Here is a 27,486-nt window from a genome sequence, read left to right as displayed (position 1 = left end):
CACCGTCTTTCTTTTTGCAAATGGTGAGATGGGACAGTTGCTTAGACACTGATGAAGAAAATGTGAATTTTGCTAGAAGAGATGAACTGAACAGGGTTCACAGTGAGGAGAGAGAGAAGCCAGATGGACCCCTGGAATTTGAGCTTGACATCTGCCATCAGGATCCAGGATATGAGACTCCAGCTCCACTGCCACAGGCCCGGGTAAAACTGCTCTCCAGCTGGGAAGCAGGATGGAATGTGACCAATGCTATTCAGGTAAATTCTTACTGCTCTACTCATTACAACTATAATTTTTACAATTTGGTCATCATTTAGCCTGCTTTTTTTTTTTTTTTTTTTTTTTTTTTTAATTCACCATCATTCTGCAATTTTCTAAATGATCTGTGAAATTATTACTAATATATTTCAATTTTACTGCATAAGATTAACACTCTACAAAAGTATTGCTCCAAAGGGAATAATAAAAAAAAAAACAAACAAACACAGGGATGTTACTTAAAACTTCAGAAATATTTAAACTAGTAGAAAATGAAAAGGTGGTGATTGCATCTGTTCTAAAAGTCTGTAAATTTTATTTGGTAAGTATATTTTAGTTCAGTTACAGAGAAGTATGAGAAAATTGAGAAAAATATCTCCTAGAAATAGGGCAATAAGAGCTAGGTTGAAGTCAAATATTTTCTGATGTGTAAGTTACACTAGATATGAACTGGAGCACGAAAAACACAAAGTGTGATAATACTCTTCAGTGTTAAAGAAAATAGTCGAGTTGGCAAGACTTAGGGATCTGGTCCTAGCATTCTCTGTGGATGTGAGTCCTTTTTCTGAGTCCTTAAATTTAGCATAAAATGTTTCAGATTCTTTTTCTGACTTTTCATGATTCATTTCCTTACATAATTCAATCATTACAATTGAATTTGCGTTTGACATGGTAAGAAGAAAGTGGTACCCACAGATACATCTAGTCCCAGTAACTATTTGACTTTTTTATGGCACTCCAATTATACAAAAAAAATCCTTCCAATGTCACATAAGTCTGTGCTCATGCTGATGAACATTTGCTTGTGTATTCAGTTCATCCTTCAGTTCTGCAAAGGAGTAAAAGAAAAAGGACGTATTTTAACCTCACTCTATTTTCAGACGTGAGCACCACCACACGAGAGCCAATGTAATAACATTTAGGGCACAGTATCACATCATACTCAGAAAGTACTCAGCTGTGAATAGAGGTCCTAAAAGAGCCAAGCTACTTTTTAGTAACATTTTTTCTCTTTGATATGTCTCATCAGCTTCTAGTCAGAACAGGAGCCTGGGTTGAGAGTCCATTGCTATCTCTGTGAGTTTTATCTCTGTGAGTTACTAAAAAGTACCTTTGATTTAACAGAAGCCAAGATTTCATTCTGGAACTCAATTTTGTCAATATTTGCTGTATGACCTTTTGAGAAGTCACCTTCTCCCTCACTCATTGTTTTTCCTTCTGAAAAACAAAAGCAATAATGTCTCTGCAATGCATCAAATTGTCTAAAAAGTCCCAAATGTCTTTATGTAGATAATTACTAATAATCATTAATATTATGGCTTCCAGCTCAAAAATAGATCTGTTACATAGAGATGCTAACTTACCCAGTCATATCAGTAACTATGGTCTGAGTTAAAACTTTCAGCTTTGTAAGCTTTGCATGCTGCTCTTTGATCTCAAATATTTTAGAAATCATAATTAAAAGAGAAGGCAGCTACCATTATACTGGGCTTTCATTCTAAAGCAGATGGCAAAACCTGGGAGCTACAGTTCATCTAAAAGAATTGACAAAATGTTCTAATGACACAGTGCAGTGCTGAGTGCATATGGGAGGACATATGTGCACGTGCATGCACTTTTCCTATTTCCCAATACTTTGGCATTCTATTTAGGCAAAAGGGTAGACAGAAGGGAAAGAAGAAAGGCAGAACAGGAGAAAAGAATATTAGTTGGGTACCTGTGAGGAAAAAAAAATAACAGTTCAAAGAAACTTCTGTAAATAGCTTTGAAGAGAACAATAGAATTACCTGAATAATATTTAAAATAATCCAAACATTCCTGACTGGTGAAAGCAATCTGTGCCAAAATGACAGTAGTTTTTGCCCTACCCGGAGGAAAGAGCAGCAGTGTCTTGCATGACAATTAGAGGTAAATATTTAAGCAGAATTCAGACCTGTTTTAAACAGATATTCCAGAATACTGTTAGTCTATAAGTGAAAGTATTTATTGAAATTATTTTCATATTTATAATGAGAACAAGTACATATTTGGTCCCCAAAATTAAATAGAAGTGTTTTCTTAGATTGTTCAAAATGCAAATGTTTTCAACCAATGACATAGTTTTTTTGTTTGTTTGTTTTTTAATTTCAACTGAAAAATTGTGCAGCTTTGATGACAATGCTGTTTATGTAAATGATTGCCTGAGACATTTAAAGTTTCCAGGGAAACACGTTTCATATTCCAACACTGAACAGGCAAATGAAAATCTGTATCCAGTTAATCTGAGTAACGACAGAGACCATAAACCTGAATTAATTCAAAAGGGAAAATGAACAGTATCGTCTGTCAGAGTGATGCAAGTGGTATTTGTGTAGAGCAGTAAAAGGCCAAAAAATTTTGTACTAACTTATACAGTAACTCTGGATATATGAGCAAAGCAACAGTAGCAAGAAAAAATAGCAGTTAAATTCTAATGTTATAGCCTTTCATAATGGAATCAAAGTTCATGTTATTATGACTGTAATTTACATCACCGTAAGTCTACCTTGCCTTATTTGGTCTCATCAGGACAAGCAAGTTTAACAATTAAAATACTCAGCCATGTACCCAGGCAATTCCAAAGTACAATTACTTTCAGCTCCATGATGCTTGTATAAAAGCACACAGTTCTCCCCTGCATATTTGGTGAAATAATGACATGTATCCAATCATACTGAAGGTGTATTTTGACTCAGTGCATGCTTCTTCACCAACAGTGAACAAGAACTTGCTTGCTGTGCTCATAAATATCTGAACCAGTGGAGGTGACCCACTGTCTCATACTTAGTGTGATGGCATCATTGCTGAAACACACCACCCATTGCCTCACTGTGCTCACACCCATCTCTGTATTTTCATCAAGCTGGGCCATTACAGATAAATTTCCAAATTGTGTTCTGATCTGGCTTATCTCTATTCATGTATGAGACTATAATATTTACTTAAGAATATCAAATAGTTCATATTTGTTTCTCTATGATGATTGCTCTGAGTTACCCACCTACTCCCTAAAATAACTAAATCTGCAGTGTACGTATTATCAACAACTCCCATAGTCTTAAGTATGAAACAGAGTGACACCAAAGCAGAATTAACAGGCATGTCCCTAAAGATATACAGGTAAACATCTTTTAAAAGTGTCTAAATACGCCTTTCATCAAGATTTACTGACAGTATAAGTATTTTATAAATATAGAGATGTACATTCCTATGTGTTTAGAAAGCTAAACAGCCACTTAAATCTTGATCTTAAGTGATCAATTTTTCCAAAATGGAGAACAAGGGTGAACTCTGTCAGTTGCCCAGGGCAGTAAATTCCTTGAGGCTAAAGTCATACTCTGCAATAAATTATAGACGTCTGAGTGAAACAATCTTCTGTATTTCATATCAAAGGATGGTACTGAGAATTAAAGGGAGATGCCTGATGCTCATATCTAATCTAGGAACAACAAGTATTCCAAGTTTCTAAATAGAGCTAGTCAAAAAGTGACAACACAAAGCAAAATTTCAAACCTATATGTCTACATGATGCACATAAAAATGCCAATTTTTAAAGTTTTAGATAAAATGCACCTACAGTACTGGATAAATTTATTCTTAATGTGTTTGCAATCTCAAACTCATATGGCTGCAACTAGAGATCAAAAAAGTCTTAGGACATGTTGAGGACCTTCTAAATTTAAATACATTTTTCCTTTGATAGAATGTCACCATTATAAAATGCAGAATATAAGTCGCATTTTGTGTGTAACTAATGTTCATGCCCTGATTTTCTCTTTGTGGGGGAGCAGGGAGAAGGGAGTAAGATTCTGGACATGTCACTTCTAAACTCAACCTTTTATATTCAATCTTTTATTCATATCTTTCATATTCAAATTTAGCTCAGATTCTACACCATAATTCTTTACTTTCACATAGCATGGAGAATGCTGCATACAGTATACATATTCTCTCTCATGTCAACTCTACTTTTTTCACAAAAATGTGTTATATTTCAGCAATGAGATTATATCTACTTCACAGAAATCTCCTGATTTGATATATAAAGATTGAGCAGTGGATTTATTTTGAGTTAACTAACTGCCATTCCCATAAATCTAATTAGAGAATGTTTTCTATTAGCCAAGTTTTCTTTTCATCAGCTGTAAATACTAAAAATGTTATGAAGACGGGACTCCTAAACTTTTCCTTGTTGGATCATTCTCATGGGATTTAAGTTGCTGTTTTGTAACTTTTGCATTTTTTGTTGTTTGTCACATCACTGGAGCAATGAACAGATGGAGGGAGTGTTGAATGGATTTACATCAGCATATTCTACTATAACTACTATGGAAATGATAGAAGTGGCAAATCAGTTTTCCATAGTCCTTTTGTGTCATATTTGCTAGCAAGTAGGATCTGTGGTATAGAATAAATACTCCACAAATTATTCCTTGGACATACAGATGATTCCCAACATATGCACCCTTGGTTCAGAAAGCACTATACTACCTGTTAAAAATATGGCTTTAAAAAGTAATTGATCAAAGTATTACAATTCCTGCAATCTTCTAGATGCCAAAAAGACATATTAAAAATCTTTACCAGTTAATGCAGTCCTTAGATTATGCTTGTATGTACCATGGACACAAAATTCCATTTCCTACTAGACGAGTAGCAAAAGAGTTAAAGGAGGTTTGTTTCTCTCTCCCTTTGTCTTACCCTTAAATTTCCCCTTTCATAAATGACTCTAATAACCTTTATATGTTGGCTATAACCAATATACAGTGATCTATAATTTATGATGTTGATACACTTTGAGGTAATTAACATGTATTTCAGATGGGAGATATTCTTAAATACTGCACTCAACACCCATTTGAGGTTTAGCTGGCAAAATCAACCATAAATGTGAATATCCTGATAACACTGGGTGTCAGATTTATTTTAAAATGTTTACTCTTAACTGATATCTTTAATCTCTTTAACTGATTTCTACCTGAGTCCTAGTGACATAGCTAACCTCACATCCTTTTGATAACAGTAGCTAGAAACACTGCTGTGCTTAAATAAATTCAAATTGTTCTGTTCAGAACATTGAATTATAATCTTGTATTTCAAAAACCTATTCATTTGATGCTTTATTTTTAGCAATGTCAAATGTTTATAATTTCCAGTCATGTCAACTGAAACTCCCTAAAATATATCTATTTCATGTCTAAATTTCAGAGCCATCATATTGTAGGTAATTATTCTTAGAAGTAGTAGCTAAGCTACTGTAATGCATAATACACTTATCCTGAATTTTTATGTTCAGTTTGACACTGTCCTCTGAAGCCTTTTCTGCTTTTTTCCACATACACCTTTCAAAGGTGCCTCAAATGTGGCCGATGGGCTCAGCTGCACCCTGTGGTGGGATTGATGGAAGGGACTGCAGCTGGCTGTGTGCAGCAGTGTCCTTCCCACAGAGCTTTCCTGCTCCCTAACACCTGGAAACAGAAAACCAATATCAGCAGTAGAGCACAATGCCTTGCTGATGTATTTGTCTAAATGTTTCATGCCAGTGCAAAAAAAAGCAGTTTTGTCACTGATCTGTATGCATTTCAGGACAGCGAAGAAAAGCGTACAGGCAGTATTTGGAGACTGATTTTTCAACCACTTTTATAACTCATTTTTCAGGAAAGCCTATGAATGGAGTTATTATGGTCCAGTGTTTACCTGACATTTTAATCAGATTTTAAAATTTAAGAAATTGATCACGATCAATAAAGTTTCTCTGCACTACGCATTGTTTAGAGCGTCCAACCTGCAGAGCTGACTATTGCCTTCTGAATTGTAAGTGCTAGCACTTCAAGGAACTGACTTTTGAGGGGCAGGAGCTGATAGGCTGTTTATGGCTTGGGCATCTCCCACTTTCTCCCTTTGGCACCTTTACTCCCATTCTGCAAGGAGAGTGAGCTCCCTGCAGCTCTGATGGGCTCAGGGCTCACAAGTCATAGTGTGAGCTGCAGGAGAGCAGCTGGAAGAGACCAGCTCAGCTCTCCTCCTTACAGCCTTGCTCTCCAGCCAGTAATAGCACAAAATTTTGGTTTAATTGAAATTTGTGAGGTGTTTTGATACTCTTAGCAGGCACATCAGTATTTCTACCATTTTATATTTCAGCTCAAGAACAGTTCCATGAATGAAGTGAAAGCACATATTCACCTGAGAGGTTTTGACTTTGATAGTCTTCAAAGGCCAACTACTGTCAGTGGTGTTGCTAGAGCTCAACAGACAACCTGCCAAGTGTCAGAGGTGTAATTTGCATTACATTTACATATATTTGCAAAAAAAAGTTTGTCAGTGTGTATTTCTCCCATGACATACATGGAATAAATGTTACTTGTGAGTAATACTTTGAAAACCTGAACATTGTGTCTCCCTCTAGACCTCTTTATCTTTACTTTCGCCTGTTCCAGAGGTGTTCATGCCTAAAAAATCTTTTGCTTGCAGTGATACGGAGATATATACTAGTGTACACATGCTAAATAACTCCAGCATGCATTTTTCACTGCAATAATTTTTGCATAATAATAAGAATACTTCATTTATAAACCAATTATTTGTAGCTCTTTGCTAACACCTCTTCAACTTTTCAGTCAAACATAAACTACACATCTTTTCCTTAGCAATCTACCATTTACCTTTCTCATCTGCTGGCTGATTTCAGTTCTTCAGGTTAAAATTAAGATCATGAATTCTTTAAAATTTAAACAAGCATTCTTATGAAGATACTTATTTGCCCTTCTTTGCCTTTAAATATCCTTTTGCTGAAAACATCACCTTTACAAGCTACAGTAGAACCACTACTTCTCTTGACTTGCAGTTTCTGATATTGAGTCATGGTTTCATTGACTTCACTGCACACTGCATTTGTTTACTGTTATCTCACCCTTAGATTTTAAATTATTTGAAGAAGAGACCATCTTTTTGCAGTCTGTTTGCACGATGTCTGGCATGAAGGGATTCTGACCAAGGACACTCAGGTGCTCCAATAAGGAAAATAATTTTGAAAGTAAGTCTCAACAAGTCTTCTATTTTAGAGACTCTTTACAAAACAATGATCATTTAAATGTGGGCTATGATAAATCAGCCTGGTATCTGATCCAATTTCCTCCCTCTTTTTTTTTTAATATGAATAATTTTTACTTGTGATTGAAATCCATTGTGAGCACAGAATAAGTCAGCAGACTAACAAGATAGAAGTACTTTTAGAATATTCTGGCATTAAAATGTGTATGCCATCTTAAAAATCCTATCAAGCAAGAGAATGACAGAAACCTGATATTAAAGATAAATGTGTGAAAGTTATACCTTTTGAAATAGTAAATACCAAACAAATTCAAACACTTGTCATCGGTTTCAAGTAGCTGACAACTTTATTCCACAGAAGAACCCAAAACAGCAAGACTTGTTGCAGAACAAAGATCTTTGTCTCTCTCTGGTCAAGTGGATAGCTCAAATACTTTCAATCTACACTAATCAATCTGCCAGACTTTTTGGTCTTATCAGTACCTAAGTATTTTCTACAGGCAAAATAGAAACATGGCATAATTTCTTCCCCTCTAATTCATGGTGGGGTTTCATTAAAAACCATTATTATTTGGCAATTTTGAATTTATATCATCTTACTTTATTGCTGTGATAATGTTTGACCTACCTTTCCAAATAAAACCCATATTGCCTTTTACAATGACTTACCAGCCTGCTATGGATGATATGTTGTGCACACTCATGCCTTTTTACAGGTTCTCACACATATCACTAACTAGTTATCCCTGATGGAAAATAGTCTTATAATCTTGCCATTTGACTTCTTTAACCTGTAAGATGAACAACCTCAGAGAATTTATTTGCTTTAATACACAGCATTTACGCATATAATTCCTCCCAAGATAACATTCCTTCTAAGGCAGGAATAGCATAATGATAGCTGGTAAAACTGCAAATATTTTGCCAGATATAAGCCCTTTCCAGAAGGAAATAAACTTCCTTCATTTTCATTAGCAATTTTTTCAGCAAGAAGCTCATGTTTATATATTTTATACATAGATAGATAGATAGATAGATAGGTAGATAGATAGATAGATAGATAAAAGTGAGCCAGAGAGCCGTAAGTTTCATCAAAGAATAAATATTAGGACAAGATCAACACCTATAGGTATGAGAATTTAATATTAAAAATAAAGGACTTCCAAATAATTATAATGTACTGACAGAATCAGAAATAGTAATGCTTCTGTAGCTGACTTTCCAAATGGCAAAGCTTCTTTCTCACAATCCATGGATGTTTAATCTACCATTTACTTCAATGTGTATAATTGAGAGATGGCACAAGCTTTGTCTGAATGAGTAAATTGAACTATTTGAGAATATAAAAAGCCATAAACACTGATTACACACAGTAGTGAAGATGATATATTGTACTCTAGTTTTAGCATTGTTAGCTGTATAAAAGCACAATACAAAATAATGGCTTCCATTTGCATCTATTCTCCCTCTTCCCCCCACACATACCGTGTTTCTTGGATGAAAATGTAGCTCTGTATTCTTGGCCAGTGGCACTAGCTTTACCGTATGTGCAAACTGTATTCACCAAACAACAAAAAAAAGAATAAATTTAATATTTATTTCTCAAAAATGTAAACACATGAGTCAAAGTGAGGAAACATTCACTTTGACTTATAGACTCATCCCACTATCTGTTTCATTTTGTCTCATTCTATTTCATGAACTGAGACAAATAACAGGACTAAGAGATTGTATTTTGTAATTACCTAGAACAAAAATAATTTGGTTGCTTAATGATATTAGTGGCAATGACAAATTTTGTCTTGGTGTTTCCATAGGTGTTTTCATTTATTATCGTTTCTTCCATGGCTCACTTTTCCTTTTTAGAAGTTGATTCAGGGTCACAAACAGACAAATTTTTTGTTTTTCAGTTTTAGAAACCATTCTAGTGTGATTACTTCAAAATAAACTGCATATTTCAGACATAATGAGTAGTTCCAAGAATTTGCAGATATGTGAAATATAATAGCATAATGTAAAAGATATTATAAGATATTATACATATGTATATATATATATGGTTACTACTAATTCCCTCATTTAACTTTTTACATTATATTTAGGAGTTGGCACTGAGATCTATTCTATCTCACCACATTTTACAGTAGTTCCCTTGTCTCTTTTGCTGCATCAAATCTCCAACTCCAAATGACATTTCCCTAGTCACTTTCCCTTAAGGGTCTTAAAATCTTCCAAGTTTTAATTAGGATCTGGAGGTTTAAAATGAATTCTCTCCTCTTGGTTTTGCTGTTTTTGCTTGCCTGCTGACTTTTTCACTTTTGCTGGGAAGCCAGCCTCTCTCTGTGATTTTCCTTTTGTACTTTTTATTGTTGTCATCTCAAGTTAAAAATAAAATACCTAAAATACTTTCACAAAACTGTAGGCTTCCTTTTGCCACTCAGATGGGATTTCAGAGGCTCTTTGCTGTTTCCTAAATTGTGAGGAGCTGCCATTCAACCCCTAAAGGTTTCTTCTAATCAGAAAGGATAATTGTCTGCATAATTCATGCTTTCCCTCTAGCTTTCTACTGATTCTTGTCTTATGCTACAGTTATATGTTTATCATATTATTTTTCCTCACAGCTTCTTGCCTGTCATATTCTCCTATCCCTTGTTGCTAGCTGATATGGTTCATAACCTTGTATTGCAATATTTCTTAGGTTACATAACAACACCTGTGCAGGTGTTGTTCCCAAACTGCCCAGCTCTTCCTTTGCTCTTCCTAGGCACCTCAGAATCTCACAGCCTTCACAAGGAAATCTATCTCATTCTGTGGGTGATAAAGAAAAATAGGCACCTTTGGTGGAGCTTCGTATATCCTAAAAGAAGTGTCCTATGCTCTGAATGAATAGTCCTTTTGTGATGTTTGTTCCTATCTGCACTGTCCAGAGCTAACAGAGTCATTTTATTTTTGCTGTATTTACATAGAGGAAGTTAGGAATCTCATCTCTAACTGCATCACAAAGAAGGTAGATTTGTAATGCATATCTCTTCTGCTACTATGTGTATTCATTCATTACATACCTGTTTTAGACAGAGAACTTAAATGAGATAGAGTTCATAGACATTAAGAAACACTCATTTCCTTGTGTACCAAAGAGAGTAAAGAAATAGTTACTTCAGAAACTACAGTACAGCACTGAATTTCCATGAAAATCCATGAACTTCATATCACAATAAATAAATAAACAAAAATCTTCCATCCAGATATTTGAATATAACAAATGAAAATTTGGTGAAAAGAACAGAAATTAAATGCAGTCTTAATCAAATATCTCAAATATGAAATCACTACAGCTCTCAATACTGAAGTATGAGCAAAGAAGAAACTCTGTGTAGCTGAGAAGTTCCCCTGCTGTGTAAGAATAGTCTAAGTTGAAGAAAAAAAGAGAGAGATGCAGACTTTGACAATAATTACTAAACTAACTTTGCTTTGCTAATGAAATTAATGGTTGGGATAGATGACTTTAGTAGTCTTTTCCAATCTAAAAAATTCTATGAGATGATTCTATAAAATATTCATATTTCTATCCATGCAAACAGTATTCGTATCTAAAAGCTTAGAATAATCATGAAGTCAAGAAAGTAAAATTCCTCAGTCTGTTCATCCAAAAACTCTTAGCTGTTACTTCTGGGCAACGTTTTGTCTCCATGTCTTTCCAGTGTTGTCATAGACCAAGAAAAACAATGGAAATAAATGAAAGCAGAGAAGAAATCTGACTTATTTTATAACTTCAGCACTCATATTCATGGGCCGATAGATATCAAGAACCGCAGTGTCCCAGTATGAGTAACCATAATGAGAAATTACTCCTCAAGTGATAACAGTTTTAGTATGTTACATCTACAGACCTTAAAAATGCTTCTTTGGCATGCAGTTAATATGCCATATGCCTGCTTTCACAATACATAACTGTAGACCATTTTTCTTTTATTTATTTCAGAAGGGAGACATTAAATAGTTTTGCTTTTATACTGAGTACTAAGAAGGTGCAAAAAAAAATCACATTTCATTTCTCATCTTTAATTTTTTCTCTTTATTATTAACTATAAAAATTAGGGGATTTCTGGCTAATCTACTCAAAATTAGTTGAATTATCCATCTTTGTTGAATTTTAAGAATGATACTATCTTTTATTTCCTTGTAAAATAGAGGCACCTCCACTACTGAAATTCATTTGCAATATCATCTTCATCTATATCTGCATGTGATGAAACTTTAGCATTGAAATCCACTGCTCTTTCTTTTATCCTAAAGACAGAAGCCTCAGGGTGCCGCTGAAGTTTAACTGAGGTTAAGTGAACAAAAGCACTGGAGATTTGTTGTCTACACTTAGCCAAGCAGTAAGGAATATCTTTTCACATGTATACAACAATATGCTGCAGTATTTTATATCAGTTGGCTGATTCATGGACACAAAAAATAATACTATACCACTATTTAGGTCTTTCACCCAAAAGTATTAACTGCATTCTCTCCTGGCAGTGCTGTAAGATGAAAAATTTCCCCTTTGCATGCCGAGCTCTGGGAGTCATTATATGTTGAGTAGAAGTCCATCAAAAATTGGTGAACGAGTCTGTGCAGAGGAAAAAACAGGATAATATTGGTCAGGGGAAGAGTAAGTCACCTTTTACTCTGCATGCATTCATGATAAATCCTATGCCAGCTTTCACAACACATAACCCAACCTCCAGAAGGTATAACCTGGCTTCTTTCTCACCTCTCAGAAGTGTGTAAGATTTGTTCTATGCAGCCTTGCTTTTGTAAGTAATAAGAATTGCTGCTAATCCAATATAGGCAATGCTCAATAAAAAATCCTAACAAGCCGAATGCTTTCTCTCAGCCTGATTTTCTACACACTTGTGCACTTCCTTTTGTTATGTCAGTGCAGACTCAGATAAAGATGTTAGGGTCTTCACTGCTTTGCTTTGCTTTAATTCCAGTCTCCCATAGTTCCCCCTTTTCCTCCCCTTAAGCTCTTTCAAACACACTTTTGAGGAACCCCATTTTCCTATATTTGGATGTTTTGAGTGCCTATCTATCTTCAGGTGAAAACCTGAGAATCTGTGATGAGATATGATGTGAGAAATAGATAAGCAGCCAGTGACTCCACATCACTCACCACTACTAATTTTCAAAATAATTTAGTTTTGGCTGCTTTAATTTTTTCATCTCTTTTTCCTCTTCTCCCCATAATGCGTAATAAAAGCTCTCATTCCTTTACCAAATCTTGCTTTATCCTTTGAGACTCAGGGAAATAACATATTTTCTTAAAAGGTAATTTGCTTGGGGGATTTAGTTTGTTTGGCTCAGAGCATTCTTACAGACAGCTATGAATTTATATAAACTAACATTTTCCATCAAACCAGAATTAACTATCAACATATTATTTCAATCTGAGAACAAATATTTAAACAAATACAAAGCCAACGGGATCAGCTGTCATATTCAATAACATCAGATCTTTATTTGCTGAGACATTTTCCTTCCTCTGTTCCCTTACCTAATCTTTAGGAGATTCTTAAGACTAATCTGGCTACTGACAGGAGAACAAAAACAGTGACTTCTTTTTCTGTCGAATGGGCGCATACATTTCACAGTATGGATTGTGCACCTTCCTTACCTGTGTATCTTATCACAGCATCTCCTGAGCAGTCTATCTGCCTTATCAAATGTATATGGGACCTGAAGATTGACAGACCAACGCTTCTGAAATTTCTCTCAGTATATGAGGTGACTGTGGCCATTAATCACAAAATAAACGCCTTACTCACTTTCTTCCCTGAAGCTAAAGCAGGCTGGCATTGGCAGACAAAAAGAATAAAGACAAACCAGGAAAAACAAGATTGCTGGGTACATTTCAACCATCCTTGAAGTTATAGGAAGATTTTTCACTGGCTTAAAAAGAGATGGATCAGCTGCTACGGTCATACAGGCAATGGACAATATTTGAAGTTTTCCATAGAAGAAATACTAGTATTTTTTGAATTCAAACTCTGTGAACAAATAGATAAGTGAGGAAGAAAGAGGATGAAATCCTTTCCTGGTGTCTGTAGATTAATGCCAGGAGTCTGTGTTGCCAGCTAAAGAAGCAGAAAATTCTTAACACTGAGGAGAAATAGAACATAATTGATATTGCAAATACAGTTATGTGACTGAAATTTTAAAATAATTAGATAAAGCTTGTTTACAAAAAAGAACATTGGTAAAAGAAGTGAGTGCAGCACTTTACTTTAGAAAGATGATTATCTGTGTCAGAGCTGTTGTCTGGAAAGACAAATTGTATTGTTCTTGGTGCCTTCCATTTTAAAGACCTGTGCTGGAGGTTGTATGCAGTCTGTAGTAAAACATCATTAAAGTTTCTAAAAATGATAGATGATAATTATCTAACACAAAAGGCATTGAACCTAACATAAGGTAATTCTATTTTGAGCCTCATTACCTTGAATAAAGATGAACAGATCAGTGGATCTAATTGCATTCATTATGCGAAAACAGAGGACAGTAATATACGTACACTCAATACTTCAAAGGAGAGAATTTTAAAAACCTGGATAAAATTTTGAGAGATAATGGGTTAGAAAAAATAAATACAGAAAGCAAATAGTGGAAGTAATTTGAAAGTTACTTAACAAGAATTTATGAGGTGTCCAGAAGTCGCATCTCACAATTAGGAAGCAGTACGCCTACATGTTAAAACCCCTCCAACTCCAGTCATTATATGAATGTATCAATTAAAATTTAACAAATATATACCTATAATAAAAGGGAGGGAGATTGAGTGTAATTGTTGTAAATTATAAGTTATGAAGTCTAACAAAGAGATATAGGAGTCCGAAGACATTAGGAAGAAATGCATCCTCCACAGATTAGGACAGTATTTAGGATGTATTTTTTTTTTTAATTCTGAAATTCTGAGATTACCTGTTCCACACCGCGATATGTTAACTACCACAGACAACTATATATGTGCTTTCAACTAAATGAAAAGGTAGAAAAACTAACCTAAAGATAAATGTCAAGAGAATTAAGAGAAGGATGTATGTATAAAACCAGAATCTACTCCAAATGAGTATAAAAGGTAAATCTAAAATCAGCCAGCATCCTTTGTCCTCCTTGTGGCATGCAAGTGGACTTAGGCTTCAATGTCACACACACCAGTGCTGTGAGTGGTTTATATCAACTTAGAGATTGGTAGTATGAGATTACTCTCTTCCCTAAGATTTCACATTGAAATTTGCAATGCTGATTCCCTCTAGTAGCTGTAGAGGGAGCATGTAAAATTGTTCATAATTCTAAAAATAATGTTACTGTTCCTAGTCTCTATCCGAGGAAATCAAGATATGCTTCTAGCAGAGGGTTAGAGTTGGTCATTTTGAAATTTTTCAGGATGGGCATCATGCTATTCTGCATAAGACATTTTGAAGTCAGCTCTTAGAGTTTCAAAGGTGTTTGTTCACACTTTGTTCATTGTCCAGCCAGAGAAACAGGCTGAAAATTAATTTCATCTTTGCTATCCACATATCTTCAGGTAGCTGAGTTAGAAATAGGGGTGATTTTTTTTTCAAGTGTTTATAGAGGAACATTTGATGATTAGCTTAGACTGGGGCAATTAGCTATTACATAAGTACAGTTAGAATTTTAAATGAATGTTAAGATGTCATCAATATTTTGAAAGCAGAATGCCTAGCAAGTGTGCAAGTGGGAGACTTAGCTATAGATAATGCACAATTGCTACTACATTTAGAATTTTCAGTAGACTATGGATATCATAATGATATTTAAAAAGTCATGCCAACTATTTAAGCCTATTAACAATTCTGAGAAAAATAAAGTAACACTAATGCACTTTTAATTGATATGCAATAAAAAGGTAGGAATATAATTAGTGTCAATCTTCATGGTGTTGAAGAAAGTCCTTTCTGTTCTTATTAAGCACACTTTATATAATTCTTTGTTGTAATTTAGGTAGTGAAAAATAATATATTTAGACTTTAAAAGGATTTTTGACACATTAATACACAACATTCCGATTTAACAATTAACGTAGCAGTAAAATACATCTTAAGTGGATTAATAACTGCCTAAGTGACAAATCCTAAAAAAGTAGCTGTCAGTATAGATTGATTGTCAAAGCAAGTTATTGAGCACAGGAACAGGCTGCCCAGACTTTATGGAGTCTCCCACCCTGAAGATCTTCAGAAACCATCACGGGCCTGAGCACCCTGCTCTGGGTTTCCCTACTTGAGGGGGTGTTGGCCCAGATGGACCCAGATATCTCTTCTAAATTCAACTATTCTGCAATTCTTTGGTTCTGCATGAGTTTCTGGTGTGGTTAGGAAGTTTTCTGGTAGATTAATTAGGATCTTGTCCAATATTATTCTGTGTTGTACACAGTGACCGGGAAGAAAATACAAAATCTCTTTTTATTATAGTGGTGCCTGAGAAAGGTAGAAGGCCAAGGACATGAACAAACAAGTAGCTCCATAATCATGGCATGAGATTAAGAGATTTGCCATATTTTAAACTGTAGAGCTAATAAAGTAGTATCTTCATATAAATACCACAACAATACCCTTTTACAGCAGTTCTGGAAAACAATGCACTTTAAATGAAAACAAATGCTTCTTGAATTTATCTCTCTGCTCTTCGAAGAAAATGCATGAAGGAGATTTTCCTATGTAGTTTCTATGCCTAACACAAATTCATGCACAGAATCAAATGTTGGGAATACAATTTGGCTTTACTGAACTGTTCCAGTGGTGTAACTGCAGATTGCCAGAAAGGCAATCAGACCTCATTTAGCAGTCCGACATATTAGCATGTGTTCTGCACATAGCAGAGCTGTACTAACTGAATTGTTTTCAGTTAAGTTTATCTTCATTTTTAAATTTATTTTTTCATCTGATTAAGTCTTAAGGTGAAATCTCTCCATATTGCTTTTTTTTGGTTTTTTTTTGTACCATCACTTTTACTCTAGTTTATTCAATTTCCTCTTGGCATATCTCAGCTCTGACCATGATTTGATCTTCATTGCTTTTAACTACCTTTCCTTCTGCTTTGTTTTTTAAAGTGTCATATTTCAAGCCAGAACGGCTTATAAAATGAAGCATTTTGGGAGGGATTAAAAAATATTAAAACATTAAGAATTGTTGATGTTTTCTCAGGATGCTAAATTGTGCTTGTTTCTCCATTTTTCTTTACATATTTGATTCCTTGAAGATGTACTTATCCTAAGGTGAAGTAGTGTCAAAAAGACAGTATGAAAGTGAACAATCCCATTTTGAATTCTATGCAAATCTTGGCTATTTAAACAAGAATCCAGTCTTGGTGATATGAGAAACAATACTACTGTGGTTAAAAAATTGCAGTCAAGCCATCAAGAAATGTAGAAATATTTTAATATGAAGACACAGATTGGAAATCCCAGCCTGCTGGTTTTGCCTTTTTGGTGGATCAGTAATTTCTGGGGTTTCTTCTTGGGGAAGTTCAGATAAGGTGAATAGATTCTAGCTGACTTCACCCTGCATGCCTTTTCCACTGCTGTTTTTTTAAAGGCTGTCTCTTTAAAGGCTGATCACCAGTTCATCCATGAGTCCTCTCTTGTAGGCCCAGATGCCTATGTCTAAGTCTACTCCAGGGGTTGATGAGGATCTTCACCCAGGTACATGTGTTCACTCATTGGCAACATACACCAATACCCACTGCACTTCCATCATCAGTCTGGGTTGAAAATAACAAAGTCTTAAAATTATCTTGGGAGACAACAGCCAGGGAAGGGTCAGCCTGCTGAGCAAGATTGGGTTCCCCCTGCTGGCAAATAACCATTCAAGCTAAGCTGTAAAAATGAATTGCTTCAAAAACTCCTTCTCCACTCGTACTCAAGTATGTGAGTGCTTTTTCTCTGTGCTATTCTATTTTATAAACAAATCACCTTAAAAGAGAATTTTTCAGCTTATTTGGTCTCCCAGTAGAATACTTGAAAGTAAAACCACTTAGGCAGGCACACTCCATGGACAAAACAAAGATCTGCGAGGCAACTTAAGAAATTGCTCCTTTGGCTGTTCATTTTTAATTGAATCCTCACAGCTTAAGCTATCTGTTGCATACATAATTTGGACACAAGACTGGATGAGAGCATTCAGACCAGTCCAAAAGTGGATTGACTGATGGCATAGAAATTATCTGTGTCCCCATTCCAGTGGCAGAGAAGCAGTGCTGGTATACTCTGTCTGTCCATATTCTGTCCTCCTAAGAGGTGTACAAAAACCATGTTCAACAGCAATGCACCATGAAAGAATTTCTCTGTGGAGGAGATTCTCTGTGGAATTTTCCACAGATAGATCAAGAAATGGTCTAAGGTTGCTGAACTACTTTAAACGAGAGCACACAGCACAGTGCCTTTGCTGTTTTATCGCAATGACAGTAATCTAAACACTTATTAAAGGTATCTTTTACATTGAAATTAAACTGTTTAAACTTGGTGATGTACAGGAAATGGTTCTAACAGAAAATGTTACTTTTGAAAAGGTAGGAACAGAGGATCAAATCCAAAGAGAATTTGTAAGTCTGAAAAAGAGTCTTTCAGCCCTCATGGCTATCATTAACATTTTCTTGCTATTTCATAGCACTTTGACAGTGTGCCAATACAATGAACTTTCTTTCTCTCTTTCCATTTTTCTTCCTTATTTTCCTTCTTCTCTCTTCCCTCCTCTTTCTTTTTCTTCTTCTTCTTCTTCTTCTTTTTCTTTTCTTCTTCTTCTTCTTCTTTTTCTTTTTCTTTTTCTTCTTCTTTTTCTTCTTCTTTTTCTTTTTCTTTTTCTTTTTCTTTTTCTTTTTCTTTTTCTTTTTCTTTTTCTTTTTCTTTTTCTTTTTCTTTTTCTTTTTCTTTTTCTTTTTCTTTTTCTTTTTCTTTTTCTTTTTCTTTTTCTTTTTCTTTTTCTTTTTCTTTTTCTTTCTCTTTCTCTTTCTCTTTTTCTTCTTCTTCTTCTTCTTCTTCTTCTTCTTCTTCTTCTTTTTCTTTTCTTCTTCTTCTTCTTTTTCTTTTTCTTTTTCTTCTTCTTTTTCTTTTTCTTTTTCTTTTTCTTTTTCTTTTTTCCCCCCAGACAAGTAGAAGGCTGAGGTGCTTAACAATTTTTTTTGCCTCTGTCTTTCCTGATAACTGCTCACCACACAAATCTCAAACATATGGTTTGGTAGGAGGAGATTGGGAAAACTATGACCCTCCCACTGTAAGCAAAGATCATGTTCAGGTTCGTGACCACCAGAGCAACATCTGTAAGTCTATGAGTCCTAGTGAGATACATCCCAGAGTCCTAAGGGAACTGGCCTATGTAGGTGTCACACCACTCTCTGTGGTATTTGAAAAGTAGTGACAATAACATCATATCCATTTTTAAGAAGTGTAAGAAGGATAACCCTAGGAACTACCAACCTGTAAGTTTCATCTCTGTGCCAGAGAAGATCATGGAGCAGACCCTCCTGGAAGCTATGCTAAGGCACACAGAAAGCAGGGAGGTGATATGGGAAAGCCAGCATGACTTCACCAGAGGCATGACTGACCAAACTAGTGGCCTTCTATGATGGTATCATTGCATCAGAGGACAAGGGAAGAGCCAATGATGTTATCTATCTCAACTTCAGCAAGGCTTTTGACACAATAACCCATAACATCTTTCTCTCCAAATTGGAATGATATCAATGTGGTGGGTAAACTGATGGACGAAGAGCTGGCTGCATTATTCAGTCCAGAGGATGGTGGTCAATGGGTCAGTGTCTGGATGGAGATTGGTGACAAATGGTGTCCCCCAAGGGTCAGTGGTGGGGTCAATACTCTTTAATATCTTCATCAGTGACATCAACAGTGAGGTCAATGAACCACACAGTGAAGCACCTCTCCTATGAGGACTGGCTGAGAGAGCTGGAGCTGTTCAGCCTGAGGAAGAGAAGGCTGTGAGATGACCTGATAGTAGCCTTTCAGTATCTAAAGGAGAGCTACGGGAAAGAAGGCAACAGACTCTGCAACAGGGTCTGGGGTGATAGAACAAGGGGAAACAGTAACAAGATAAAAGAGGGTAGTTTAAAGTTAGGTATAAGAGAAAAATCTTCTACAGTTAGAGTGGAGAGGTACTGGGATGGGTTGCCCAGTGACGTGATTTATGCCCCATCCCTGGAGACTTTCAAGTCAAAGCTGGATAAGGTCCTGGGCACCCTGATCTACTTGTGCATGCCCCTGTTCATTGCAGGGGAATTGGACTATATGGCCCGTAGATGTCCTTTCTGACACTAAGGATTCTATGGCCCTATGTTTATTTTAAGAAAAAGTATAGAAAGAGCAAAAATGAGATTATTTAATAACGTCTGAAATTTCAAAAGTTGAAAAAAAACCCAACATTTTTCATCTTATGCTGTGTGTTAAGTACCAAATAAAATTGATATAAACAAGTACCAAATAAAATTGATATAAACAAACAGCAAGGAAATGTTAGAGGTTAGAATTATGTCATACTCTGATTAAACAAACAATTAAGCTGGGAAATGCAGACACCTGTGGGGAGGACTGCAAATGGCTGTCAAACGTGATAGTGTCTCTGAAACACTTGCACTTTGGTTTAGTTTAAGGCTAGTCAGATAAACGCTAATGGCCTAAATTCAGCATGGGGAAAAAAAAAAAAAGCCATTCTGTGGTAAAGCCTGCTCTGACACTTACCTGCAGTTTAATTACACTGTCGCCCTTCAGGTCAGCAGATACCTTTTGAACTCCCAAATGCAGGTTAAGGGGCAAAACAATGGTGCTGTGAGTATGGAGCAAATGAGATAAGCCTGCTACAAATTGCAAGAAACTGAGAAAACATCATTGTTCTTATGTTAATATGCAAGATGATTGTGGCTTTTATCTTCGTGACTTTTTCACAGATCTGGTTTATTTACAATGCTTTTAAATTCAAACTATTATGTAAATGTTCTCTAAGGATTGTTTTCATAGGTAAGAGAACACATTTTGTACTTAAGGCAATTACTTATCTTCCCAGTCAGTGAAATCTGTGATTAAAAATGGCAAGACAGCAGAAGTTACATGCATGTACTATCTGCAGACCAAGTACTCAGATATCTAGTGTTTTTAAGTAAGTAGTTTATTAAATAACAGAAATTAAGCACTTTTGAATGCTTCCATGAAGTTCATATAAGTAAGAAACACTAACTGTGAGCTAATTGGATCTCAAGGCCCACGTTAGAATGGAGCCAAGCCATTACTGTAATGGAGTGGGGAGTTTGGGGTGACTGAAGTACAATCAACTAGACAGTGGAATCCCAGCTCTTAAATGAAATAGCACCTGTGATTTATACCAGAAAACATTGCTGTAAAATGAAATCTTTAAAACAACCAAAATAGTTATGTAGTGAAAGTGAATAACTGTATTATTATGTAAATAATTACCAAAGTACCTCAGTTACAATATACAAAGATGCTGACCTTTTAATCAAGAGGTACTAAGGCATGTAATTAATATGATCCTTCTAGCTCTTGTTCAGCTATATGTTGCAGATATCTGTATCTAGAGTGAAGTCTGGTGAGCTGGCAATGCTTACGGTGAACAATTTCACTGTCTTAGAGGAAAAATAATGTTTTAATTTCAGGGCTCTAATATTTCTTCTCCTGTTGATGATTCAGGCCAGTAGCAAGCCTGAAAAAGACTGCTATCTCATGGCGGAAGAAAACAGTAACACTTTATATACATTGATGATTATTCAGTGTTTGAAAAATTGCCCCTCCTTATCAATCAAGCCTGAGACAACACGTACAACAAAGAAATGGGGAGTAAGGTACAAAGCCCCTGAAGACGAGGTGAACACGAACCTTCTTGATGAACTGAAACAGAGCTGGCCTCCTATGCTGCCTTCACAAGAAAGACTGATGTTTGAGTGAGTTGAGAAAACATGAAAGACAAAAGCATGCCTGAAACGTCCTTACCTGATCTCATGGCCAAGATTATGGATGAAAAATTCCTAAGCTGAGATTTAGACTGTCGAATTCACTTCTTCTTCCTGAAAACAGTAAGCAGCACTACCTGCTTAGGAAGTGAGAGGGAAAGAACCTGTTGCTCCCTTCAAGAAGAGCAGGAGGGTCCACCATGTTTCGCAGTGAATAAAATATAAGCACCTGAGCCTGTAAACAGTAGTACTCAGTAGTAACTGTAGGGAACAGAGCTCCTCTCTGATTAGAGGTATGTCTGAGAAATAGGACTTGTCCCTTCAAACTTCAGCCAATACATATTCCATGAAATGAGGTGCTCTCTAAAAGAAATCCCATTTACTTTGAAAAGAGCCATGACTAGCATTTTAAAATGTGGAAATGAGTAATGTTCAGAAAGCAATCGGTGATGAGTGCATAGTAGCAAGGATTTTATTCAAAAATGTGGGTAGCAATTAATTCCACTGGGTAATACCAAAATGAAATCTAGAATTTCAGGAAAATCCTACTTGTTTTGAACCATCAGGTGGACATCTTGATGGCTCATGTGATGTAAAAAACCTCTTTCTCTTGAGAGTTCACAGGTTTAGCAAAGTAGAATGAAGTTCTGGTTTATTCAGAAATAGAATTAAGATGGAATTGATACAAATTAAGTCTTGCCTGGATGATAGCAAACATGACCATGAAAGTTCTTATTTCATCACATCACCAATGCTGTAATAAATACAGAAGTAAAAATTTATGTCGAACTGGTTAACTGTATTTTTTTCCTAAACTGCTTTACAAAATTTGAATGACAGTTTTTACTGGATACATATATATATATATATAATTATGCCCATTTCTGAGAGTGTTTAGAGAAAATTATGTCTATATTTTTCATGTGTGGTTTAGACACCTAAATAAGTTTGCACAATCTAGAATCTCAACTTCTGAGCAAAATTGCTGTAGTAATGGACTTAACCAATGTAAAGATTGTGTTAGGAGTTCAGAAGCCACAAAGAAAGCTAAAGCCAATGCTGCTGTTACTTTAATGCCCTTTACTTTCCAGAGGTGTGTTAACAATTATTAGACTGAAGAGAATTGTCATTACTGGATCTATCTACAATGCTATTTTTAGTTTAAATGAAAATTATGGAGATGGTGATGATACAGCTGCTTAATTTTACTGTTATTAAACCCATTTCATTAATATGTATGTTGACTGAGTAACTGCCTCGGAACCTTGTAAAATCACATCAGCGTTAAATATTAACTAAGAACCTGACTATATCATTCATCCACATTCTCCTTTTCCTAGCTTATCATTACATGTGTGTCAGTATGAGCAGTTATTTTTGCTGATAATTTCAGTTGTCATAAATAAACATACTTCTCATGGTTATTTAGCTGAATGTAGCAGTACCATGCAGTTTGGTGAAAGCAGTTTTTGGTGAAGGGCAAGTTTGGGAGCATGACTTCTACTATACGTTTTGCCTCAGGGATTTTCTGCTATCTCTTATTTCTCTTTTTCCTCTTCAGGGAATTTTTGTCCTGGGATTGCCATATGCTCTTCTCCATAGTGGATACAGTGGCCTGTTTCTTATTGTCTTGGCTGCAGCATTATGCTGTTATACAGGCAAAATTCTAATCGCTTGCCTGTATGAAGAAAATGAAGATGGGCATCTCATAAGAGTGAGAGATACATATGAAGATATTGCAAATGCCTGCTGCAAAAAGCTATCTCCCAGACTAGGTGGCATAGTTGTCAATGTGACCCAAGTGACGGAACTGATCATGACATGTATTTTGTATCTGGTTGTTAGTGGGAATTTGCTGTCACACAGTTTTTCATATGTACCAGTGACCGAGAAAACTTGGTCTGTAATTGCATTTCTTACACTGCTGCCTTGTGTATTTATCAAAACTCTAAAAATTGTCTCCAAACTCAGCCAGCTTTGTTCCTTGGTCCATTTCATTATCATCTTTGTAGTGATGACTTACTGTCTCACACAAATACATCAGTGGTCCTGGGCAAAATTCAGACTCTCCCTGGAATTTGAAGACTTCTTGGTCTCCATGGGGGTGATAATTTTCAGTTACACTTCACAAATATTTCTTCCTACACTTGAAGGTAACATGAAAAACCCAGGGGAATTTAGGTGTATGCTGAATTGGACTCACTTTTTTGCTTGTGTCTTGAAAACAACCTTTGCCCTGTCTGCATTCTTAACTTGGGGTGAAGAGACTAGGGAAGTTGTTACTGACAACCTGCCATCATTTCTTCAAACTCTAGTGAATTTGTGCCTATTAACCAAGGCCCTTCTTTCTTATCCTTTGCCCTTTTTTGCAGCCACGGAAATTGTTTATGCTTGTATTTCTAGAGGCAACTATTCCAATTACAGTTCCCCGCTGTTTGCTTTGTGTGTAAGAAGTGTATTTCTCCTGTTAACTCTGCTGATGGCTATGTTCATACCACATTTTGCTCTGCTGATGGGTTTAACAGGCAGTATAACAGGTGCTGCTATGACTTTTCTTCTTCCTTCTCTCTTCCATTTAAAGATTAAATGGAAAAAACTATCCTTCTTTGAAAAATGTGCAGATATCTCTGTTTTTATTTTGGGTTTCCTTTGCAGCCTTGCAGGTGTTATATGCTCAATAAAAGGGCTACTCAAAGTATTTGGAGAGGGGTAAAAAGATTTCCTGAAAGCCAGATAAGGCCCTAATCTTATATACACTTTTGTCCCATTAATCTATATGTAAGAGATTGCATCACTAAGTTAAATTAAGCATATGCTTCAATGTTTGCAGGATCAGGTCTTTGATTTGTATAAATATGTGGCTCTAAAAAATAAAGAATAATCTTTATAGCTTAAATGTACAAAATGACCCACATTTAAAATGTTGAGAGGAAGAAAGTCATCTGAGATGGTTCAGCATTAAAGTAATGATAAAATAATTCAACATTTTTTTGTGAATAATTTACATGCCCTAAAAAAGTTACTGCAAGAGATTCTACCAACTTCACCAGAATTTCTCATAGAGTTAGATGCTGCTCATCTCAAAGCTATCAAATCTAGCTTATAGGATATGATATGTGAATTTGAGAGAGCTGTCATTGCCAACTGATAAAATGTGATTTCACAGTATTGGCAGAATGTAATTCAACATGTGAACAGAACAAATCAGTGAATTTCATATTTGAAGTAAAGCAAGCTCTACTTCTTGTTTTTTAGCTAAGTAAAAAGAGAACTCAGTTTACAAGAGCTTTGAAAGCTGCTTTTATCATGAGTTCCAATGGGAGCAGTCAGAGTAAAAGGGGCATTCTAACAACTCATAGTCGTGGAAAAAGGAATTTGTTCTAAAAGAAGCTAGAACTGATGACTGCAGCTTTTCTGCAAGTGTAATTCAAAAGATTCATGCCTCTGCAGTGCAGTTATTCTATTGGTTGGGTTACAAGAATTCTCACTGGTAGCATGAAAATGTTAATATGCAGTTCACTTTCCCTCATAGGCAGGAAATTTCTTTGATCTTTTTATTTCATCTGGTGATATTAAAAGCTCAATGAAGTAAATGAAGTGCAGTAAACAGATCGTCAGTTGAGTTCCTGTACAACTTGCTAGATCTTTAGCTTTGAAAGATATCAGCTTAATAAAAAGATCAACATCTCAATGTATTTCACTTTAGGGATTAAACATTATGACAAGAAGCAATCTAATCAGAGTACTTTAATGAATATATATAATTTTATTGTACTAAATCTCTGTTATGTAATGTAATTAAAGTAATGTATTGAAAGGGAAAAGGTTTACATTTTTACTTTGAACAGTTTCATACAACTTTCTATTCCATCATAGGAAAAGACCTTTGCATGTCAACATAAGACTGCATCACAGAGTAATAAGCAGAGGAGAAACTACATAACTAAACTATTTTTCTATGCAGTATCTTAGCATGAGTGTTTTCATCCTGAATGAACAACAGTGACCTCTCAAGGCTAATTTGCTGAATGATATATAACTTGCAATTGAACTTGAAAGAAGAGTTCTCATAAACTTTGTCACCCTGCTCCTTTTTTTTTTTTTTTTTTTTTTTTTTTTTGTCTCCTAATGTACTCTTGTCTTGTGTAGAATAGCAATGAAATCATTATTAAAACAAATGGATTATATAATTACGAAAGCATTAAGAAAACTGAGGAAGTAACTGGGAAAGTCTTTTAGAACTTGGATTACTTCTTTGGTACAGTGGGTCAAATTCTGCATTCATCTTAAATCCACAACAGTTTAATTTATAGATGCTGACGTTTATAGTGGAACAAATACTAGTTTGTATTTTTTTAAGGAGGCTTTTCATTTTTATGTAGAATGTCAAAGATATGGTACTTGGTAAAGTAGATGAAAGCTTGTGATTACCCCTCTGACACAGTCAGAAAGATATTATTACTTGGATGATGTCAATGAAAGGGTATCATTATTTTTTGTGTGGAGAAGTTTCACAGATAAACAAATATGCAGGAACAGTACTTGTTGTATTTATCCTCCATAAATCTCTGAGCAGGAAGCAGTCCAAAGAGTCTTATAAGAATTCTTTCAGCTAATTTACTTAGCAACTCTCCACAAATAATTCACTGTTTTTACCATCTCCTACTCTTATTGAATGTGTTTAGTCTCTAACACTAAAAATTCTTGGAATTGCCTCAATGCATTTACTGCTGATGAAAGCTTAGAAACAGGTTATGCAGATTATTCATGTGACAATTTTAGGAATTCCTTAGCTTGCCATTGTGATTCAAAACTAGCTTTAGCTGGACTTTCTTCTCTCAGCCATTTCAGAAAGTTAGCACCAGCCCTTTCAAATCAAAATTGTCATTGTTCTCTCACTTAGGTACACTCTTTCCTATTAAGGGGGATGATTCATGATTTGTAAGTATTATTGCCCTTATATACTCAGTTAACATCAGAGATCAACGAGGCCTATGATTAACAAGTAAATGTAACTGTAAATGCACAAAAGTGAAAGAAATATCATCCAAGTGAATAGCCTTGAGAAGCCACTTAGCAGAGATCACGAGAATAAGAGACAAAGTATAATTCAAGATTTCCTTTTTGCAATCAGAACTCAGGAATGTTGTGAGATTGTTGTGGGTACACAAAAATTGTTTGTGTTTCCCATTCAAGCCATGGCCAGACATCTTCAGAAGAAATTGCCTTCAGAGGTCAACAAGGATAAATGAACCTTCCAGCCTTCCAAAGGCTAAGAGACATTTACTGTTCAAGCCCAGATATAGTACTTTGCACATATTAAGCCTACTCACTGAGATTCATTTTTTAAAACACATAATTGCATATTTTTAGTTAGAAACCTCTCTCTGAAAACTTTCTAAGGCAAAATCTATACAAATGTACAAAAAATATTTGCAACCATACATATTAGGCATTAAAACACAGTCTATAGAATACAATTAGAGAATCTAGGAAATATGGAATTATTCTGCATTGCAAAACAGAAGTCTCTATATTCATCTGTATAATGACTATCAGGTGTTTTTGTCTCTAAATTTATACTACAAATCATTAGAACCACTGAAGCTAGAAAAGTAATAGACTGACAAAATATTATTATTTTCTTATTTGGATACTCTTGGATTATTCATTGTAATATTTTATGGTGCTTTATCAAAATTAATTCTGAAACAAAAAAAATCAACAGCAGTGATCATGCAAAGGAACAAATTACTTGTTGGAATAAAACATTTTCTAACAGTCTTGCTTCATTTCTTTTGCTAGCAGAGATTTGAGTAACGGATCCTCTTCTCTTTCAGCAAGGGTATCACAAGCATTGCTCAGAATCCTTTTCCCATTTTGTAGGGTTAGTAGGGAAGACCCTGGATTCCTTGTTCTGACAATAGGCAGATTAAAGCCTATCAGATTACTCTTGATTTAAAAGGTAGACAAACTAAGGTATTTGCTACAGTCAAGCTGAGGAAATATTTATTTAAGACAGCTTTTGTAGTCTGAATTTGAAGTTAGCACAGAAACCTGGCTCTCACTGACTCAATATGACTATATTCATTGGCCTCAGTGGATCAAGGCTCTGATGTCTACAGTCCATTAACAGTACTTAATTTACTTTTATACCAAAGCTTGGCTGTCATTTTATTTTTTGCCTCA

At 35.4% G+C, this 27,486-nt stretch overlaps 1 protein-coding gene across 2 annotated transcripts; it reads left to right on the top strand.

Moving 5' to 3' along the window:
- On the top strand, positions 1–24,151 carry LOC128084122 (vesicular inhibitory amino acid transporter-like). 2 transcript variants are annotated; one of them, XR_008208346.1, is made up of 3 exons: positions 1–257; positions 7,193–7,309; positions 22,859–22,941. XR_008208346.1 is itself a non-coding variant. In XM_052689967.1 (2 exons), exons 1-2 carry the CDS (start codon positions 21–23, stop codon positions 24,008–24,010), a joined length of 1,389 nt encoding a protein of 462 aa, XP_052545927.1. In that variant the 5' UTR covers positions 1–20; the 3' UTR covers positions 24,011–24,151. The 2 variants fall into 2 exon arrangements, 1 of the variants encoding a protein (XP_052545927.1); XM_052689967.1 differs by lacking the exon at positions 7,193–7,309 and having other exon boundaries at positions 22,859–24,151.
- Positions 24,152–27,486: the final 3,335 nt, after the last annotated feature.

Source organism: Tympanuchus pallidicinctus, unplaced genomic scaffold (genome assembly GCF_026119805.1).
Source record: "Tympanuchus pallidicinctus isolate F22 unplaced genomic scaffold, pur_lepc_1.0 scaffold1, whole genome shotgun sequence".
Classification (NCBI taxonomy): Eukaryota; Metazoa; Chordata; class Aves; order Galliformes; family Phasianidae; genus Tympanuchus; species Tympanuchus pallidicinctus.
This window is presented reverse-complemented; position numbering and strand designations above follow the sequence as displayed.